The sequence below is a fragment of the Schistocerca gregaria genome, chromosome X (assembly GCF_023897955.1).
Source record: "Schistocerca gregaria isolate iqSchGreg1 chromosome X, iqSchGreg1.2, whole genome shotgun sequence".
Taxonomy (NCBI): domain Eukaryota; kingdom Metazoa; phylum Arthropoda; class Insecta; order Orthoptera; family Acrididae; genus Schistocerca; species Schistocerca gregaria.
In genome coordinates this window covers 330,358,550-330,376,229 of record NC_064931.1, presented here as the reverse complement: position 1 = coordinate 330,376,229, position 17,680 = coordinate 330,358,550, and the positions used below count along the sequence as shown (strand labels likewise).

Genomic DNA, 17,680 nt, shown 5'->3' with positions numbered 1-17,680 from the left:
ACTACATTGTCCACTCACTCGTAATTCATGTAATTCTGGGTCAAGAGTTTGTTCTTGGGCAATGTGTTTTCAGTTTACCGCTTTTACACTCACAGTCACCATGATAAGAAATCGGCCACAATATTCTTACTCCTGCTAATATGTGGACATCTGTGGTGAATTGCAAAATAAAATCTGTATGTCTAAGAAGTTTTGGCAAGTCTTTAGGAGTTCCCTTGCTGAAGAGTACTGTAATTGGTGTGCGGTCTGTGTAAATAGTGAAAGTGTGGCCTTCAGTTGAATCTGTGAAGTGAAGAACAGCTGTATATGCTGCAAAAAGTTCCTTGTCTATAGTACTCAAAGCCTTTTGTGTGGCTGTAAACAACAGGAAAAAAAAGGCAAGCAGCTCCAAAGTGCCATTGACAAGTTGCTGAAGTGCTGTCCCCATGGCTGGCTGGCTGGCTGGCATCCACAATAATCGCTAGTGGTGCATTAATCAGAGAGTGTGCAAGCAGTATAGCCCTGACAGCATACTCCTTTACTCTGTCAAACACCATCACCAGTTTGTTGCTCCAAGGAACCTTTCTTACACTAGCCATGTGTTTGCCCTTAAGTAGTTTTGTTAATGGTTGCAACAGTCTCACTGTCTGAGAGAGGTGGTGCTGGCAGTAATAATGAAGCATTTCAAGAAACTGCCTTATATCTTTGAAAGTTGTGGGAAGTGGAACCTGTTGTGTAACTGACATATGCTCTGTCAGTGGAATTCTGCCGATATCTCAAAACCGAGGAACTTTACTTTGTTCTGACCAAAGACACATTTGTCTAAATTGACCACCACACCAGCATATTGGAGTCGAAGGCCTGGGGTTCCTCCTGAGCCTTTGAAAACATAAGGATGTCACCCATGTAGCAAAATAATAATTCCAGCCCACCCAGCAGCTGATGAATAAACTGCTGCCATTTTTGAGCAGCATTTTTCAACCTGAATAGCATGTAACAGTACTTAAATAAACCAAAGAGCATGGTGACTGATTGCCACCTTGTCAGTGTTCAATGGGGCCACAGAAATTTGCAATATGCTCATGTACATTAAATTGCTCTGAAAAAATGCGCACCTGCCATTGAATTGTTCATATCCATGATATGTCAAATAGGGTATGTATCCAGGGTAGTTATGGAATTTAACACTCAATAGTCTCTGCACAGCCTCCATGTGCCATCTAATTTCTTGACCATATGTAGAGGTGATGCCCATTGGCTATATAATGGCCTTGTTGTGCCCTCTTGCATTTGCCTCTATGTGTCTTAACTACCTACTGCAAATTTTTCTGATATGAGACAGTGTGGTTTAGCTGCTACTGCCTGCCCCGGTTTGGTGCAGATGAAATGTTGAGTGTTGTCTTGTGTCTACACCTACACCTTTGCTCTTGTGGGATACCCAGAAATGCTTGTACTATTCTGCGGCATTCGTTGTGCTTTCCCACTGCCACTATTATTGCTTTCCACAGTAGTCCATCATGTGCTCTTGGAAGCAAAGATCTAACACCAATGATCTGCTTCCATACACTTTGATTGCTGAATATTTGCTACTGCTAAATCTAGAGGAGTGGCTGTGCTGTATGGTTAGAACAATCCTTCAGGTAACACTCTGATATCTGATCCTGTGTCTAGCAAAAATGTCATGTTGGAGCACCTATCTGTTACGAATGGCTGCTTTGCCCAGTTGGCCAAGGTGGTAAATCCTACCTTCCAATCGTGGGAGTATTTGTAAAAGCAGAGCTTCTCAAAGTTGATGTTGTCATAACCTGGTGTTGCTATGATGTGTATTACTTCCATTCTGGCTACTGCCTCAAAGCTACCTAGCTTCTTGCCTGTTGCTTGCAGTATGTGGAACATAGTAACCCAATTGGAAATTCCATTTGAACCCACCTCATGTATGCTTGACTGGCGCAGAGAGAACTTCATTAAGGTGTACATTGTCTCGTGTTGCACACCTGGGTGTACACTGCAGAGATTACCATTTGTGAACATTTGCTGTGAATTCACTGCGAAAGGTGTGGTAAGGGAACAAATGCCATAGTTCTGTGGGTGACTTAATGTTTGTATGCGATGAGCAGGAGCATCCTTTAGAGGTCGTTGAATGTGTGGGTACTGACATGGAGCAGAGCATTTGTGAGTCCTGTTGCCAGATATTTGGTGAAACAGACCGCCACCATGAGGGTCTGTTTGTTCATGAACATTTATCATATTGCATGTAGTTTCACTGTCATCCATTGCCAGTGCTAGCTTCTCCTACATGCTGTGTGTTATGCAGTGCTGCCACCTGCACGGCTGAACTGTGAACTGTCGCTGCTAACTTCCGATGAGGTAGATTGCACCTCACTCATGATGCTTGATCCAGGGCACTCACTTGTTTCCAACATGCTCTGTTGGGGGCCCCTGCTGAAATAATGCCATCTACAGCATTGCTTGCTTTGAATATCATGCATGCCACCATTGGTTCTGCTCTTTCTGTCAGCACTTGAAAAGGTAGTTTTGTTCCCAGTCGAAACGATTCTCATATTTTCGAGAAGTCTTTTAAGACCCATCATGTGCAACATTTGCTCTGGTATCAAATCTTGTCCTGCTACTGAGTGAAGTTCATGCAGAAGCTGACATGGTGATTTCTTGCCGAACAGTGGTCTGCCGTTAATCTATAAAGCCTGAGCTCTGGAGAGGACGTAAAAGTTTCTTACGAGACAATTTTTAAATTCTTATCTATTTTGTGCTGTCAAAAAATATAAGAACAAAAGTTCTAGTCTGAACATCCAAAACACTGTGTTGTGTTGTCCTACAGTGCATTGTTGGATGTAGTAGATACTGATACTGATGCTGTTACTGTTGATGTCAGAGGAGGGAGCAGTCATTATTTCTACTGATGTTGAAGTGTGTACACAGCCCTTTGGTATCGACCTCCCGTTTTATCCCTCCATTGTCTGGCAGTGTGGACATTTCTCGTTCTGATCAGGGTCAACACTGTAGGAATGCTTGGTGCAATGGTGAACTCGGTACAAACAGCCTGAATGGTGTTTTACACTTTTATTACAGTCACAATTACAAGGGCACAAAATCGGAATGTTAACAGAAAAAGACGCTAAAACCAGAAGAAAATCGAAGATTAAAAGTATAAGAAAAGGTGCTCACTTCCCAGTTGAAGTCATTTGTTACAGTCAATTGTTCAGTTGGCACAACCTCAATGCTGCTACAGATGTCCAATTTAAACTACTGCTACCAAAAGAGGATATCTTAAGACCAATTGGGGATTGAACCAGGACCTCTGTAATTATTTTTTGGTGCTTACATTAAAAATAAATGGCATGTAACTTATACTGGCCTGAATCATATGTCAATTTTTTTGTCAACACAAAACAGTACGAGTTGTGAGAAAGCCAACCAAAGAATGTATAAAGGTGACAACTGTTGAAAGAAACTGGGTAAAGGAGTTTGTAGACAGCTATTAAAATTAAAAGTAAAAGCTATATTTGAGGTGGCTATATCTTAATATAGAAGAGTAATGGCCCAAGCATAGAAGATTAATAGATGGAACATGATATTGATGAATATGGACATAAAATAACATCCAAGGAGAAAGTAAAAGATTGAGGAAATTCAAAAAATAAAATAATGAGGAAGAAGTTTGTTGGTTTTCTTTTATGGGAAGAAGACTTAACATACACCAGAAGGATTAAGAGCTTTTAAATGATAAGAAAATGAATGTGTTCCCTCGAGTGGTTTTTGTAAATAAATATTTTTTGAAATACTGTTTAACTGGCACATTATTTGTCAGGCTCAGAGAACAAAACAAAGGAAGTAAAGTGAGGAAGAGGATTACAAGTTGCATGAGACAGGAACCAAAATGAAATGTAACCAAATGTGTAACTAGAAGGGTGATGGATGAGATTTAAACATAAAAAAATGTAAACAAACTTAGGTGGAAAAAAATATCATTATTAAAAGCTTGCTCCCTCCTTCCATCAGGCCATAAATGTTTCTTATTAATGCTAAAAGACACTTTGACTACTATTCCATTATCACTCAATGCTGGTAACCAAATGAAGCTAATTTGTAAGCAAAGCAAACTTTATTATAATCATCATCATCATCATCATCATCATCGTCGAGGAACTAGTTTAATGTCTCATTGGGAGCAAGGTCATAAAACAAAACAACAAAAATCTGGAAGAGAGCACCCTGTATAAAGCTGTGCCTTAGCCCTCTTCAACACTGATACAGATTTTTTGGATTTGACATTAACAGGCAGGAATTTAAACCCTGCTTTGCAGAAATAAAGGGCAACTAAAACAAATAGACTTATATGTTCAGCAAACTAGACAAAGAGGCAGTAGTGTCATGTCTCAATGAAGAACTTGATACATTTAGCTCTGGAGAGGAGCATGTAGAAGAACTGTGGCTCAAGTTTAAAACAACAGTTAACTAAGCTCTTGATAAATATGCACCTGGTAGAACTGTTCATAAGAGACCCTCCATGTCAGTGTCTCTGCAGTGCAGGTGTACAACTAAGTATAGAGCTATAGATAATGTGTTGCTGAATAATATCTGTTTCTCTGTCAAGAGGGCAATGCACAAAGCCTTCGGTGACCATTCCTATCAGAAAAAAAAGATCTCTGACAAACCCCAAAGAAACTCTGGTTATATGTAAGGGAGTTAATATTGTGAAAGTTATTGCCCATGCAACCATGGACAAGACACAACTGAGATTGAGGATAGCAAAGCGAAAGCAAAAATTCTGAAATCCATTTTCAAATGTTCCATTGCAAAGGAAAATCCAGGAGTATTGCAACTCGTGCACCACTCCAAAGACTAGTGCTATAGATATTAGTGCCATGATGTTAAGAAGCAGCTGAAATCACTAAAATGGAACAAAACGATGGGGGCTCAGAGGGTGTCCTATCAGGTTCAGTACCAAATTTGTGGCTGAGTTAGCCCCACTTTAAGCCATAAAATACCATACATCCCTTGAAAAACAAGGAAGTAGTTGGAAGAAGGCATAGCTCCCACACATCAACAACAAGGGAAGAAGAAGGTAACCACGAAACTATTATCCCATTGACTTGACATCCATTTGTCAGTTGTATCTTAGAATGTGTTCTGTGTTCAGATGTAATGAGGAGTCACAGACAGAATGACCTCCTATATGCCAACTAGCATGGATTCTAAACACATAGCTCATGTGAAATGCTGCAACATCCTGAAAGACTCAGATGAAAGGAGTCGGGTACATGCATTTTTTTTTTTTTTTCTGTAAAAGCATTTGCCTCTGTACCATACATATGCTTAATATCAAAAGCACAGTCATAGTGAAATGTAACAGAATTGAAGATTTCTTGATATGTAGGATGCAGAATTTTATCTTGGATGGACACTCATTGACAGCTGCAGAAGGAATTTCAGGCATACACTGTGAAGTGCGAATGTATCCTTAGTGTTCATGTTGTGTATTAATGACCATACAGACAGTGTTAATAGTAACCTCAGACTTTTCACAGATGATGGTTATCTATAATGAAGCAATGTCTGAAAAAAAAAAAAGTTGTACAGACATTGGTAGCTTGCTTTAAATGTTCAGAAACATAAAAATGTACACTTCACAAAATGAAAAAAAGTAGTATCCTATAAATATAATGTTTGTGGGTCACCAGATTATACAAATACCTGGAGTAACACTTTATAGAGATACGAAATGGAAAGATCATGTAGGCTCTGTTGTAGGTAAAGTATGTGGCAAATTTCAGTTTTTTGGTATAATACTAGGGAAATGCAATCAGTCTACAAATGAGATTACTTACAACACAGTCTTGTGACCCATTCTAGAGTATTGCTTAAGTTTCTAGGACTCGTATAAAATACAACTTAACGGGGGGATAATTGAACATATATGAGGGGTTCAGTACAGGTGGTTATAGGTTACACGACCCATGAGAGAGTGGTGGAGTACTGAAGAAAATGAAGTGGCAAACACTTAAAGATGGCAGCAAACTATGGAGAGAAAGCTTAGTTAAAAGTTTCAGCAACTAGCTTTAAATGATGAATCTATGAACAGACTACAGCCTCTCCACATACCATTCCCATAGGGATCGTTAGGAGAAGATTTAGACTAATTATAGCATGTACAGAGGTGTTCACTCAATCATTCAACCTGCAATCCATATGTGAATGTAAAATGATGGGCAGTTCCTTGTGCCATGCACTTCACGGTTGGAGTGCAGAGTATGGATAGGAAAAAGAAAGCCATTGCTATTACGCCACATACAGATATTATTACAACCAATTTCCCTCTTTCTATTGGCTTAATCTGCAGTGACTAATGCATTCTTCTTTGAACTCGTACTCTGTATGAAACAAACTCTGTTTATTACCTAATTATTCACATTCATCTATGTTGTTCTTGTGGTTGACCTTATTTATGGTTTGCAAATTATAGCTTCTCTAAAATGAGATTGTTTCCTAAACTTCCCACTTGTTAATAACATGTAAAATTAAAGCCAACAACATGTTCAGAGAATTCCTTGTATTTAAACATTTTGTTTGTCCCTATTTTTTTTAGAAGCACTGAACAATGTACACTGACTGACCAAAACATTATGGCCACTACCAACTGTAGGACTGAATACCATCTGGTGATATTGCAGGCATGCAACATGGTAAGAAAGCTATATAAATGGAGGAGAAATGAATAGGGACTCATTCTAGTACTGATATGAGCCTTATAAGTGACTTTGACCAAGGGCATATTGTTATGGCTTAGCACGTGAGAACAAGCATCTCCAAAATGGCTCAGCTGGTCAGCAGTTCATATGCTACAGTCATGAGCATGTATAGAAAGTGGGTGAAAGATAATGAAACTATGAGTATGCCCTAAGGTGTTGGACGTCCACACCTCATCACAGAACATGGAGGCTGGAGGAATGTGTGCTCTGTGAAGCAAGATAGACAGAGATCTGTGATAGATCTAATGGCAGAGTACAGGCACAAAAATGTTTCAGAGCCCACTAACAAATGCACATTGTTGAAAAGGGCAGTCTTTCACAGATTACTCTTACATGTTTCCGTGTTGACACAGTGACTTCCTCCACTATGATTTCAGTGGGCATCGAATCATCAACACTGGACTGTGGATCAATAGTAACATGTCACGTAGTCAGATGAATCGTGTTTGTTGCTACACCAGGTCCATGGTAGTGTCTGGATTTGTCATTATCCTGGTAAACGACTGCTCAAAACAAGACCCACACCCCAGATGCATGTGGTTGGGAACAGTATTGTGCTACAGAGGACAATAACCTGGGCTTCGGTTGGACAAGTGATAATAATCTAAGTTATCATGACAGCTGTGGACTACATGAACATTATTGCGGATAACCTGCATCTCTTCGTGCTTGAGGTCTTCCCTGATGGTGATGGCAGCTGGCAGCAGGATAACTGTCAGTCACAAGGCTAAAATCATGTTACAGTGGTTTGAGGAGTATGATAGTGAAATCATATTGATGTCTTGGCCACCAAACTCACCTGATCAGAACCTGATTGAATGTATCTGGGAGGCTATCAGGTGCCAGCTCCATGCTCACTAACAATAGGGCCGTAATTTACAGGAATTGCGGGACTTGTGCATAGATATTTGGTGCCACATACCCTGGGAAACCTACAAAGGACTTGTTGAATTATTCTCACACAGAACTGCTGCAGTATTATGTTCAAAAGGTGGACCAACATGCGATTAACCAAGTTATCATAATGTGTTGGCTCAACAGTGTATATATGGACCCAACATTATTTTAAAATATGTGCCTATAGTTCTATTCCCTTTTTATCAATTTAACTTTTCTTAACTAGTTTGTTTGGATGGAATTTTTTGGTTTTTTCCACCTCTCTCTCTCTCTCTCTCTCTCTCTCTCTCTCTCTCTCTCTCTCTCTCTCTCTCTCTCTCTCTCTGCTGTGGAAAAATTGTGAAAGTAATGGGCTAATTTGATAGCAATTCTCTCTCTCTCTCTCTCTCTCTCTCTCTCTCTCTCTCTCTCTCTCTCTCTTGGTAGCTGCCCTAGACAAGTACTGAAAAGATGCTGGGCACTCAAGAACAAAATCAGTTCTGGATATTTTGATTTGATCATAACAACCCTTTCATTTTAAATCAGTAGTCATAATAGTTCAGGAAAAACTGAACATTTTCATTGTGATGGTCAGTTATTTGTCATTTATTAGTTTTCAAGCTTGTGTGTGCCCATACTGAATTGCCCTTATTTATGGGAGGGGCAGATGGGGGAGAGCTTAAACATTATGTAAAAGTAGCCAAGAACAATTGTCGTTGTAGTGTAATCCTATCTCAGAAGTATCCAAAACTCATAATGCATTTAAACATGCAAATATCCCAGTTCATCATATCCAGTATCATTTAATGCCAGAACTCAATAAAAATAAGGTAAACTGACAGTACAGTAAAATGTAATGTGAAAAAATGGGAGACAAACTGAAAACTTAAGCATGTGTGTTCATAAGCTGTTATAATATGCCATTATGATGTATACTGACTAATCTGGCAGTACCCTGCCCCAAGCCATGTTCATACAGTACCTGCTCATTGGTTAATGTATTCTTATTGATTGACTTTTCCTCCCAAATAAGTCCAAATCTGTTCACTTTGTACAGCAAAATTTCATCTCCTCTTTGTTGATTTTTTAAAAAAGCATTGAATAATTTAACTTGTTTAGGTAATGCACCCACTCTCCAGCCTAATTTTCTACTGACACAGTGAAGATTGATTTCAATTGTGTGTTGTATTTTGGGTATGTCCTTTCTAATGTAAGACCCATTTTATTTGGTTTAGGTATAATTTCCTGAAATATATTGTGTGGTTAGGAAACTGTAAAGACAAATGGTTTTAAACACCATGCAAGTGGAAAAAGTACTGCACATTTTCTAACATGATGAGTAGTTAGTTTGTTGGTGATTTGTGTTGGTATACATTTGTGGTATAGATCCCCCACTTTATCATATTTCAGAGCAACTTTGAATTCATTCTTATTTTGCATCAGTAGGCTCAAATGATGTCACTTTTTCAGTTGTTTCTGAACATGAAATTTTCCTGTGTTTCAGAAATTTTGGTCCTGGTGTCCAGACATTAAAGAAAAATCAGGATTTCACTGTACTTCTGAAAAAAAAGTATCTACCAAAGAATTGCAAATTTTGCTGCCAAATATAATATCTTTGCTATCTTTTTCAGTAATATGATCTGGCTAAACCAGTAATCTTGAATCATAGGAAGTACTGGTAACTAATTACAGAACTTGTAAGATTTGAAAGCTGCTGTGCAGTTAACACATAAGAGGCTTTGGAAAGAGAAAGATGAAGCTCTTCTGTGAGCTGATTTGGAAGCACATTGCTCCTGTGTAGCTGAAGATGCTGCATCACACTCTTCAAAGGCAGGACAAATTTTTTTATCCCTTTAGCAATTTTTTAAATACACTACTTACTAGCAAAGCACAGGAATGAAACAAATTAACGTGATTCCTTCCAGTAATATTGAGAGTAATTATAATACTTGGTGGCAGTCTACAGCAGCAAAATTTGTTCATACTTCTTTTTCCTTTTATATTTATTCGTTAAATGTTCTCTTCAGTAGGTGGTTTAAAATTCATTTGCAAAATTGTCCCATTATGCTATCATTTATTGTTTTTGGGATAATTAGAGTAATAGTTGCATATAAATGTTGAATGTGACCTTAGTAATATCAGCTTTTATTCCAGAATGCACACAATACCCGGAAATTCTGTTCACAAGTAATTCACTCAATCTAAATGGTTTTTTTATACTATATTCTACAAAAGAGAAATGACAGGTGCACTTTAAAGTAACTGGGAGATATCCTGACCAGACATCTATAAAGTGCTCCCAGTGATGAGAGAGTTGAAGGTAAACAAACAACTCAGTCACCCTGATCCCACAACAGGAAAATATGTGTTAAAGATGGCATTCAATTTCATTCACGAGTGATAGCATTCATCACTCTGATTTTTTACTATTATTTCAAATGAAGTGGCAGAAACTGATGAAAATAAAAAATGAGAGGAAAAGGCAATTAAATTACTGCTTTAACAGAACCACTTTCTGAAACAGTAAGAAATTCGAAATAATAAACATTTGCCATTTTTTAATTATAAATATCTTTGTGATTACTCTGAAAATAAAAATGTAGTCCATGGATTGCAGTATGGACTACCTAATACATAACAGCCCATATTTTATCTGTGTCCTCTTACCACTATAAGGGTTGTGGAATAGGGGGAGGGGCAAGAGGACTATTAGGAGGAAATTATTGTAGAGTAGACACACAGCCACCTTATGGTGATAAAGAAGTTTGAGGCAGAAAATAGTCTCCTCACCAGTGCAATGATTTGGGGTACCTAACTTTTGCTTCAGTCTTACTGTCTCATATAAATTGTCATTTAACAAATTCATTTTATTTTACACATTGGAAAAAGGAAAAAAAAAATCAGAAATGAAATTCAATACCAAGTGTTAAGTGCATAAACACAGTGTATGCTGTTGCTAAATACACTGACCTTATTTTCTTGACGTACTATCTAAACCAAGACATATTTCTTAATTGTAAATGTTTAAGTTAATTTTCACTGGCAGTTCAAATTATCATGAATCGTTAATAAAATTTTAAGCATTCAGACTCATTGACCATATTTTGTCAGTATAGTTTTGCAGAATCTACAAAGTGTGAGTATTACGCTTCTTGTGTTATACATTTATTTCAGCATATAAAAATTACATGCTTTTGTGGGAATAACACTCTTATATGTATGTTAGGTACGATGATGCTCTGAAAGTTCTGAGTTCTATCCGAGGAGACAGAGCAGTTGCGTCTGATGAACTTGAGCTGATCAAGGCTTCATGTCTTGAAGATGAAGAACTCCAGCAAGCAAAACAAGCAGGTTCAGGGCAATCAACTTTTGTGAAAATCCTGAGAACAAGTCACACACGCCATGCATTAATTTTGGGATGTGCCCTGCAAGCATTCCAACAGCTGTCGGGCATCAACACTGTGATGTAAGTACCTTTGCCGGTGATAAGCTGAATGAAAAATGTCTGCTCTTAGGTACTGGAATAACGTATGTGTAACAATATTTGTAGAGCACAATGAATGAGAGCAAGGGAAGAAAAAGAGTACATAATATCACTAGGGAAGTACATGGTGGAAAAAATTCAGTATAAGTAAAAAATATTTTTCTACTTGTTCATTTAGGTTCTGTGCTTTTTGTATTATGTATTAGCATTGTGGATCCTATTTTGTAGTAGGTATGCCAGCATATGTTCTGTTAAATTGGATTAATGTCTAAACTACTATCTTCTGTACAGTAACATGAACAGTACACACATTTCTTTTGTTGATCATCGAATTATTAGTATAAAAACGGATATTACATTAAAAAATGTTATATTCACAAAAGGACAGGTGGACTGGCCATATCTTAGCTTCAGGAGATGCAGCACCCAGTACAGCTGATAGGAATGAATAAAAATAGATAACAGCACTCCATCCATTCATATATTTTGCTCCATGAACCTCACCATGAAGAATAATTTCCAGAGATGTGGACTGCATAAAGTTACATGTGAACAGGAAGAAGCAGCCTTTGCAGGCTCCTACTGTAAAATATATAAATTAAGATTACTGCTAACATACTCACACTGATGGTTATCAGAATTATTTTGACATTACTTCATATGTATGTCTCTACTTGGAGAAAAACAACTGCTGTACTTAAAAAGAAGAAAAAGCTACTGCTGTTCCTCTTATACTACTTAGTTTTTTTTTTTTTTTTTTTTGTCCGATTCTTCAAACTGTGAGTTCGTGTAACTTTCACACAGATCAGTATAAGCTGTCTATATACTAGCAAAAGCAAGAGAGATTTAATACAATTTTTAACAGTGCATTACTTTACTTTTTACGTGGTGTTGCTGCTGACAGTAAAATACCTAGTAAGAATTTGGTTCAGTACATAGCATAAATTAGTGGAAAAAATCTATGAAATGCTTGATAGCATTTAATTATTTTTTGCAGGTATTACAGTGGTAGTATAATTCAGATGGCTGGAGTTAAAGACCTATCTCTGGTAATTTGGTTAGCTGCTGCTACAGCAAGTGTGAACTTCCTGTGTACATTCATTGGCTTTTATTTAGTAGAGGTTTCTGGACGGAGGCCTTTGTCGTTGTGGTCTCAGGCTGGTGAGTGACAGTTTGTTAGCACTTTAAATATTCATTCATTTTTACTGTATTAATAACACTTTGCTCTCTTTTAATCCATTTCTTGATGATCAAAGCATTCTGTGGTCTTGTAATAGAATCTGACTGCCTAAAATAAACAGTATGTTGAATAGTTCCAATACACAATGAAAAAAAGTCTTGGTAGTAGTAGCTGAATTATGTAGTCATGATCCTGCAGAACTGGGCTGTATTTTCAGCTGTATGGCTTATGATGTTAACAACACCCATTTCACCTAACTTAATAATTGGTTTTTATTTTGGCATTGTTCTTTTCTCATTCATTACTTCAGCAATTTCAAACTGTCATTCCTTTACCTGTTTTTTCTGAAATGTTCAAAATGTTAAGTGATTTCATATATTTTTCCTGTTTTTGAACATCTCTGTCTTGTATAATCTTTGTGTTGAAGTTATATTCCCATTTGCTTTTAATTTTCATGCTCCATACAGTTTCTGATGTTTTTGGGCAGTATAACATTCTCATAAAGCTTCTGGACAATTTTACATAATTGAAAAGCTATAGCACATCAGAGATGTTTTTGCTAGCATTCTCCCATATTTGTCCTGTTGTTAGTGGCAGTTCATTAAATTATCATTCATTAAAAAATGTTCTTTATAGCCAGATGATAAGCTATTTTTTATGTTAAACAGTGGTTTTGTCTTCTTCAGGCTATTAATTATATGTAAAAAATTTACCATGGTATACTAAAAGCTGTACTGGTTTCAACAGCATCTGTCAAGAAACTGTCATTTAGTACCTTCTAAGTTTTATTTTGTAAAAATACATAAAATGTTCACTTGCCCATAATCTAATCTGCAGCTTATTTTTACCTGAGTGACACAATCATTTTTCATTTTTTTGTACCCATAAGGTGCTGCTAAGTGTTTGAATGGGAGGGGGGGGGGGGGGGGGGGGATGGATACAACCAACTTGGAACAAATTGATTTGGCATTTTACCCTTACTGTCTGGATGAGCAAACCACATGTTAATGTAATGAGGTTCAAATGCTACACTACTTATTACAGTTTTCACTACCTAGTGACAATTTTTCTTCTTCAAATATGAATTTATGTAGAAACAATGAAAATTGTACATGACAAGTAGTACTAACATATGAAAACAAAGTTTAGTACTTTCCTCTTTTTATTGAAAAATTACATTTTTACCTATACGTTTTCAGTAGGAAATAGTCAAGGTTAATTTTTTGAACTTTAGTTATTAAAGTCACATTAAGTTTTATATGAATTCTGATTTAAAATTGAAATTTCAGTTGATTTCACTGTGAGGTTCTTGGTAAAATACATTGCATGACAAAAAAAGTGAAGTACCTAATGAACATTGTCAGATAGCAATGTTACTTTGTACACATACATGCTATCTGCAGGTTTGCAAACGATTAGAGCTGCAATTCCATGTGACAGTCAGATCAGACAACAGAGTACATCAGTGCTGTCTGTGTTCTGTGTTGTTGTTAGGCCTGGTAGTGTAAACAACAGGTATAAACAGCATAAGACGTTGAGTGATCTTGGTGAAGGATACAGAGATACCACATACTCAAATGAAACAGCATTACCAGGACCAAACTGAAAGCAGTCTCATTATGGGTCTTCATTTGGCCAGCTGGTCCAATTGTGCAATATCCACATTTGTAGGGCACTTGGATATGACAATGTCCCATTATTGGACTGAATGGCAATGTGAGAGCAGGCATACTCGTAGTTGAGGTTCTAGTCTGATTACCCAAGGGAGGATCGCCATACTGTGTATTGAGCACATCTGCAACTGCCATCTAACAACAAGTAATGGACTCATTGCAGCATTTTGTGTCATTCCACACATGCATTGGACACTAGCAGCAGCCAAAGTAGGGAATTACCATCCCATGCATAGCTGCTGTTAATGCCACCACAACATATACTGGTGTGTTTGGAGTGGTGCCATGACCAGGAAGCATAGGCTGCTAATGAATGACATTGCATTGTGTTCAATGATGAATAACATTTCTGTACTCTCAAGAATGACCATTATCAGCAACTATGGCAGCAGCCTGGGGAGACGTCCCATTCTTCCAATGTTTCAGAGGGGTGCAGCAGAGCAGTGTTACTCTTTGTGTCATGGTGTGCGGATCCATCTATGACTTACAGTCACAGCTGGTAGTGATTGAGAGAACTCTGACAGCACTGTAGTACATCATGGCAGTAGTGTGTCCTCCTGTGTTACCTCCCTTGTGACAGTATGGAGGCACCATTTTTCAATGGGACAATGCTCAGCCACACATGGGGTGCTGAAAAGACAAACCTCCTTTGAATCTTCAAACTAAAAAAAAAAAAAACAGAGCAATGACAGGAACCAATAGCAGTAGACATTCATGCAAACCACTATTCAAAAGCCTGGACTTCATGACAATCCCTTCCATCTTCATGTATGAAATACTTCTCTTTGAACAGAAAAACTCACATTTGTTTGAAGGAAATACATTCACACATGCCTATGAAAATAGACATAAATTGAAATACATGCTGCCTTGTCATCAACTCACAGTATATGAAAATACTCCATATTACATGGCTCTGAAGATCAGAAATAAGACAAGGTCAATATTTGGTGAATCCACATTGCGGACCATTGGCACATACCTAAAAAGCAAATGTTATTATAGTCTAGAAGAATTTCTAAATGAATAAAAAGCAATATTACAGTTTAGAAGAATTTATAAATAGAAATAGGGAGTAAAGATGCAAGAACAAATGGTATACTTTTGAAGCCATATAGATACAAAGTATACATGTTCGCTTTATATTCGTGTTTATATATAGAATTATATGGCGTTTTGTATCCCGTTCAGTACATCCATACTTCATATAGGTGTGTGAAGGCTATAGTAATGATTCAATGAGTTAGGAAAAGATTTAAAATAAAATGTTGTATTTTTACTATAATAAGCAATGTATGTATGACGTATTTCCTGTAGTATATAAAATACTGTAGCAACTTAGGTTACAGACTGACGAGTCACCAATGTTCTGAATCGAATGATTGTATAAAAACATGTTATGTGACAATAAAGTATCTTATCTTATCTTATCTTACCTTACCTTACCTTATCTTATGTCTCCATGAACTTCATGCATGATGTTGACATACTTGCACAGCTGGCAAGATTCCTAGATCTGTCCCCAATGCAATGTGTGGGACCATTTCGGACATCGATCCCATTACAATGCTGTGATATCTAAGACCAGTTACAGCAGTTAAAGGCCAAGCCTCCATAGGTGATACAACAGTTTTGATGCATTTCTTAACCAAATCAGTGCATGCATGTGTGCCAGAGAGTATGCAACATCTTAATGATTACTGAGCTTATACTACCAAGTTCTATGTAAATGTGATTCAGTTTTGTAATATCTGAAATAACATCACATACCCTCTCAATTCATGAAGTTTCATTTCATTTCCTCCTCCCTTTTTGGGTGCTGAACTTTTTGTCTGGCAATGTATTATTACGTGAAAAAACACTGTTTTGCTGTCAGTTTCAGTATCTTCTAATGATTCTGAACAAGAACTACACACAATCAAAACAATACCTGTAAACGATAAACAAGAAATTAACATCTGCAAATGAGAGTAAACAAACTTAAATATCAATAAATAAATTTAAATATTAAATAACATCAGGTGTGAGTGAGCACTGCACCTTAGCCGTCATTGAGGCTACTATAATGCATCACTTCCCCACGTACTTCAGCAGTCAGTTGCCCCAGTTACCATGACAACTGCAATGAGTGTTGGCAATGCCCTTCTATTTCTGTCATTGTTTTCAAACAATGCATTCAACCCATTATTGTGGACTCTGCCTCCTCTGTTTTCTTGGTTCATTCCCTCAAAGAAAGACTGGTCCTCTTTTTCAATCATAACACGTGCTATATTGAAGTAGCCTAATTTGAAAATGCTCTTCACATGAGCAAAAGAGAAAATGGAAAATGGAAAAATATTATTATTATTTTTATTCCTTCACAGCTGTCTGAATACTGGCTTCAGTTAATACAGATTTTTATTAGTACAAATCACAGTTGAAGAAAATATGAAAGACTGAACCCATGGCATTTGGTGATCAGTAAAGGAACTAATAATTATTCATTCACATAATTATTGATTTTAATCAAAATTCTCCTCTTTAGCAGCACTGACTAGTCAAAATTCACTCCATTTTACCATAATATACAACTGTTATATAGTAACATACAATTCAATCCCAGTTACTTACGAGAAAATATTAGTTTACACTTTTCATATACACTTTGGAATCCAAAAACCTATTACTGCCAAAAACACTCACATTCTAGTATTGTATATGCTTCTTTACCTTCAAATTCATACCTTATGATTTTCATTCCAGGCCGTCTAAGTTGTGGCTTTGCAGAACGAGAAACATGGATATTAAAATATTGGCACCAGAATTCTCAAATCTGCATATTTCATATTACTGATTTAACCAAGAACATTCAGTCAGTCCATTTTAAAGCCACCTGGGTCACGGGATGAGCTCTAATGACACTCTGACCTTTTTTTCACTTTTGCCCAGTCTCTTTCTGCAATACTATAGCCCTTGATGGGCTTTGGTCTCTACAACCATCTTCCTCATTTGTTCTCTGCTTATCTCTTCCATCCTCAGATCTCCATCTTGGTAAGGTCAGCAAACATATTGTCCAGCCATCTAGCTCTTGGTCACCCTTTCAGTATGCTTTTTATTATTCGTTTGGTCATCGTGTCATACTTCTTCCTCTCCACGTGTCCTAACCAACATATTCTTCATACTTAATAAATGTCGCTGTATCTTTCTCTTGTATAAGCTCTTGTATTTCATAATTGACTTCACTCTCCAATACTATGCTACTCACACCGGCCTATAAATTTCTTGCAGGATTGTCCCATCAAATGCACTTAGTTGTTCACATCTGCTTTTGTCATTGTCCACATTTCTGACCCATATGTAACAACTGGTTGTACAAGTGAATAGTATAATCTTAACTTGGCTGTTCTTGTAATTGGAGAATTCTCAAATACCTGTAAGTTTACGTATTAGCTGCTGTTTTCTGCTTGTATTCTTTTTCTAATATGGGGTGGTTATAATTACAGTGCAGCTACTCGCAGAAGTCCACTGTGGGCTGTCATTGTCTTATGGCAGCAAAACTTGATAGATATTAGAATACATTAATGTGTTTCACTAGAGGCCATACGTTTTGGGTTATTCAAGAAAAAACATACAAAAGTGACCTTCAGAGACACCTGTGCTCCCACACTTAGCTCCCTCTGGTGGATTTCTATGACATTTATCATGGCACTCCTTCCTACCACTGTACAAAAATTTGCAACTC

General features: G+C 37.2%; 1 protein-coding gene across 2 annotated transcripts in view; it reads left to right on the top strand.

The window, feature by feature from the left end:
- Nucleotides 1-17,680, top strand: part of LOC126298319 (proton myo-inositol cotransporter-like) — a 520,199-nt gene that overhangs the window by 468,069 nt on the left and 34,450 nt on the right. For both annotated transcript variants that reach the window (XR_007552594.1, XM_049989617.1), the window contains exons 6-7: nt 10,849-11,088; nt 12,104-12,267. Coding sequence is in view for 1 of the 2 variants with exons in the window: in XM_049989617.1 (XP_049845574.1) it covers nt 10,849-11,088; nt 12,104-12,267 (404 nt within the window). In the remaining variant the exon portion in view is untranslated. The remainder of the gene's footprint in view (nt 1-10,848; nt 11,089-12,103; nt 12,268-17,680) is intronic.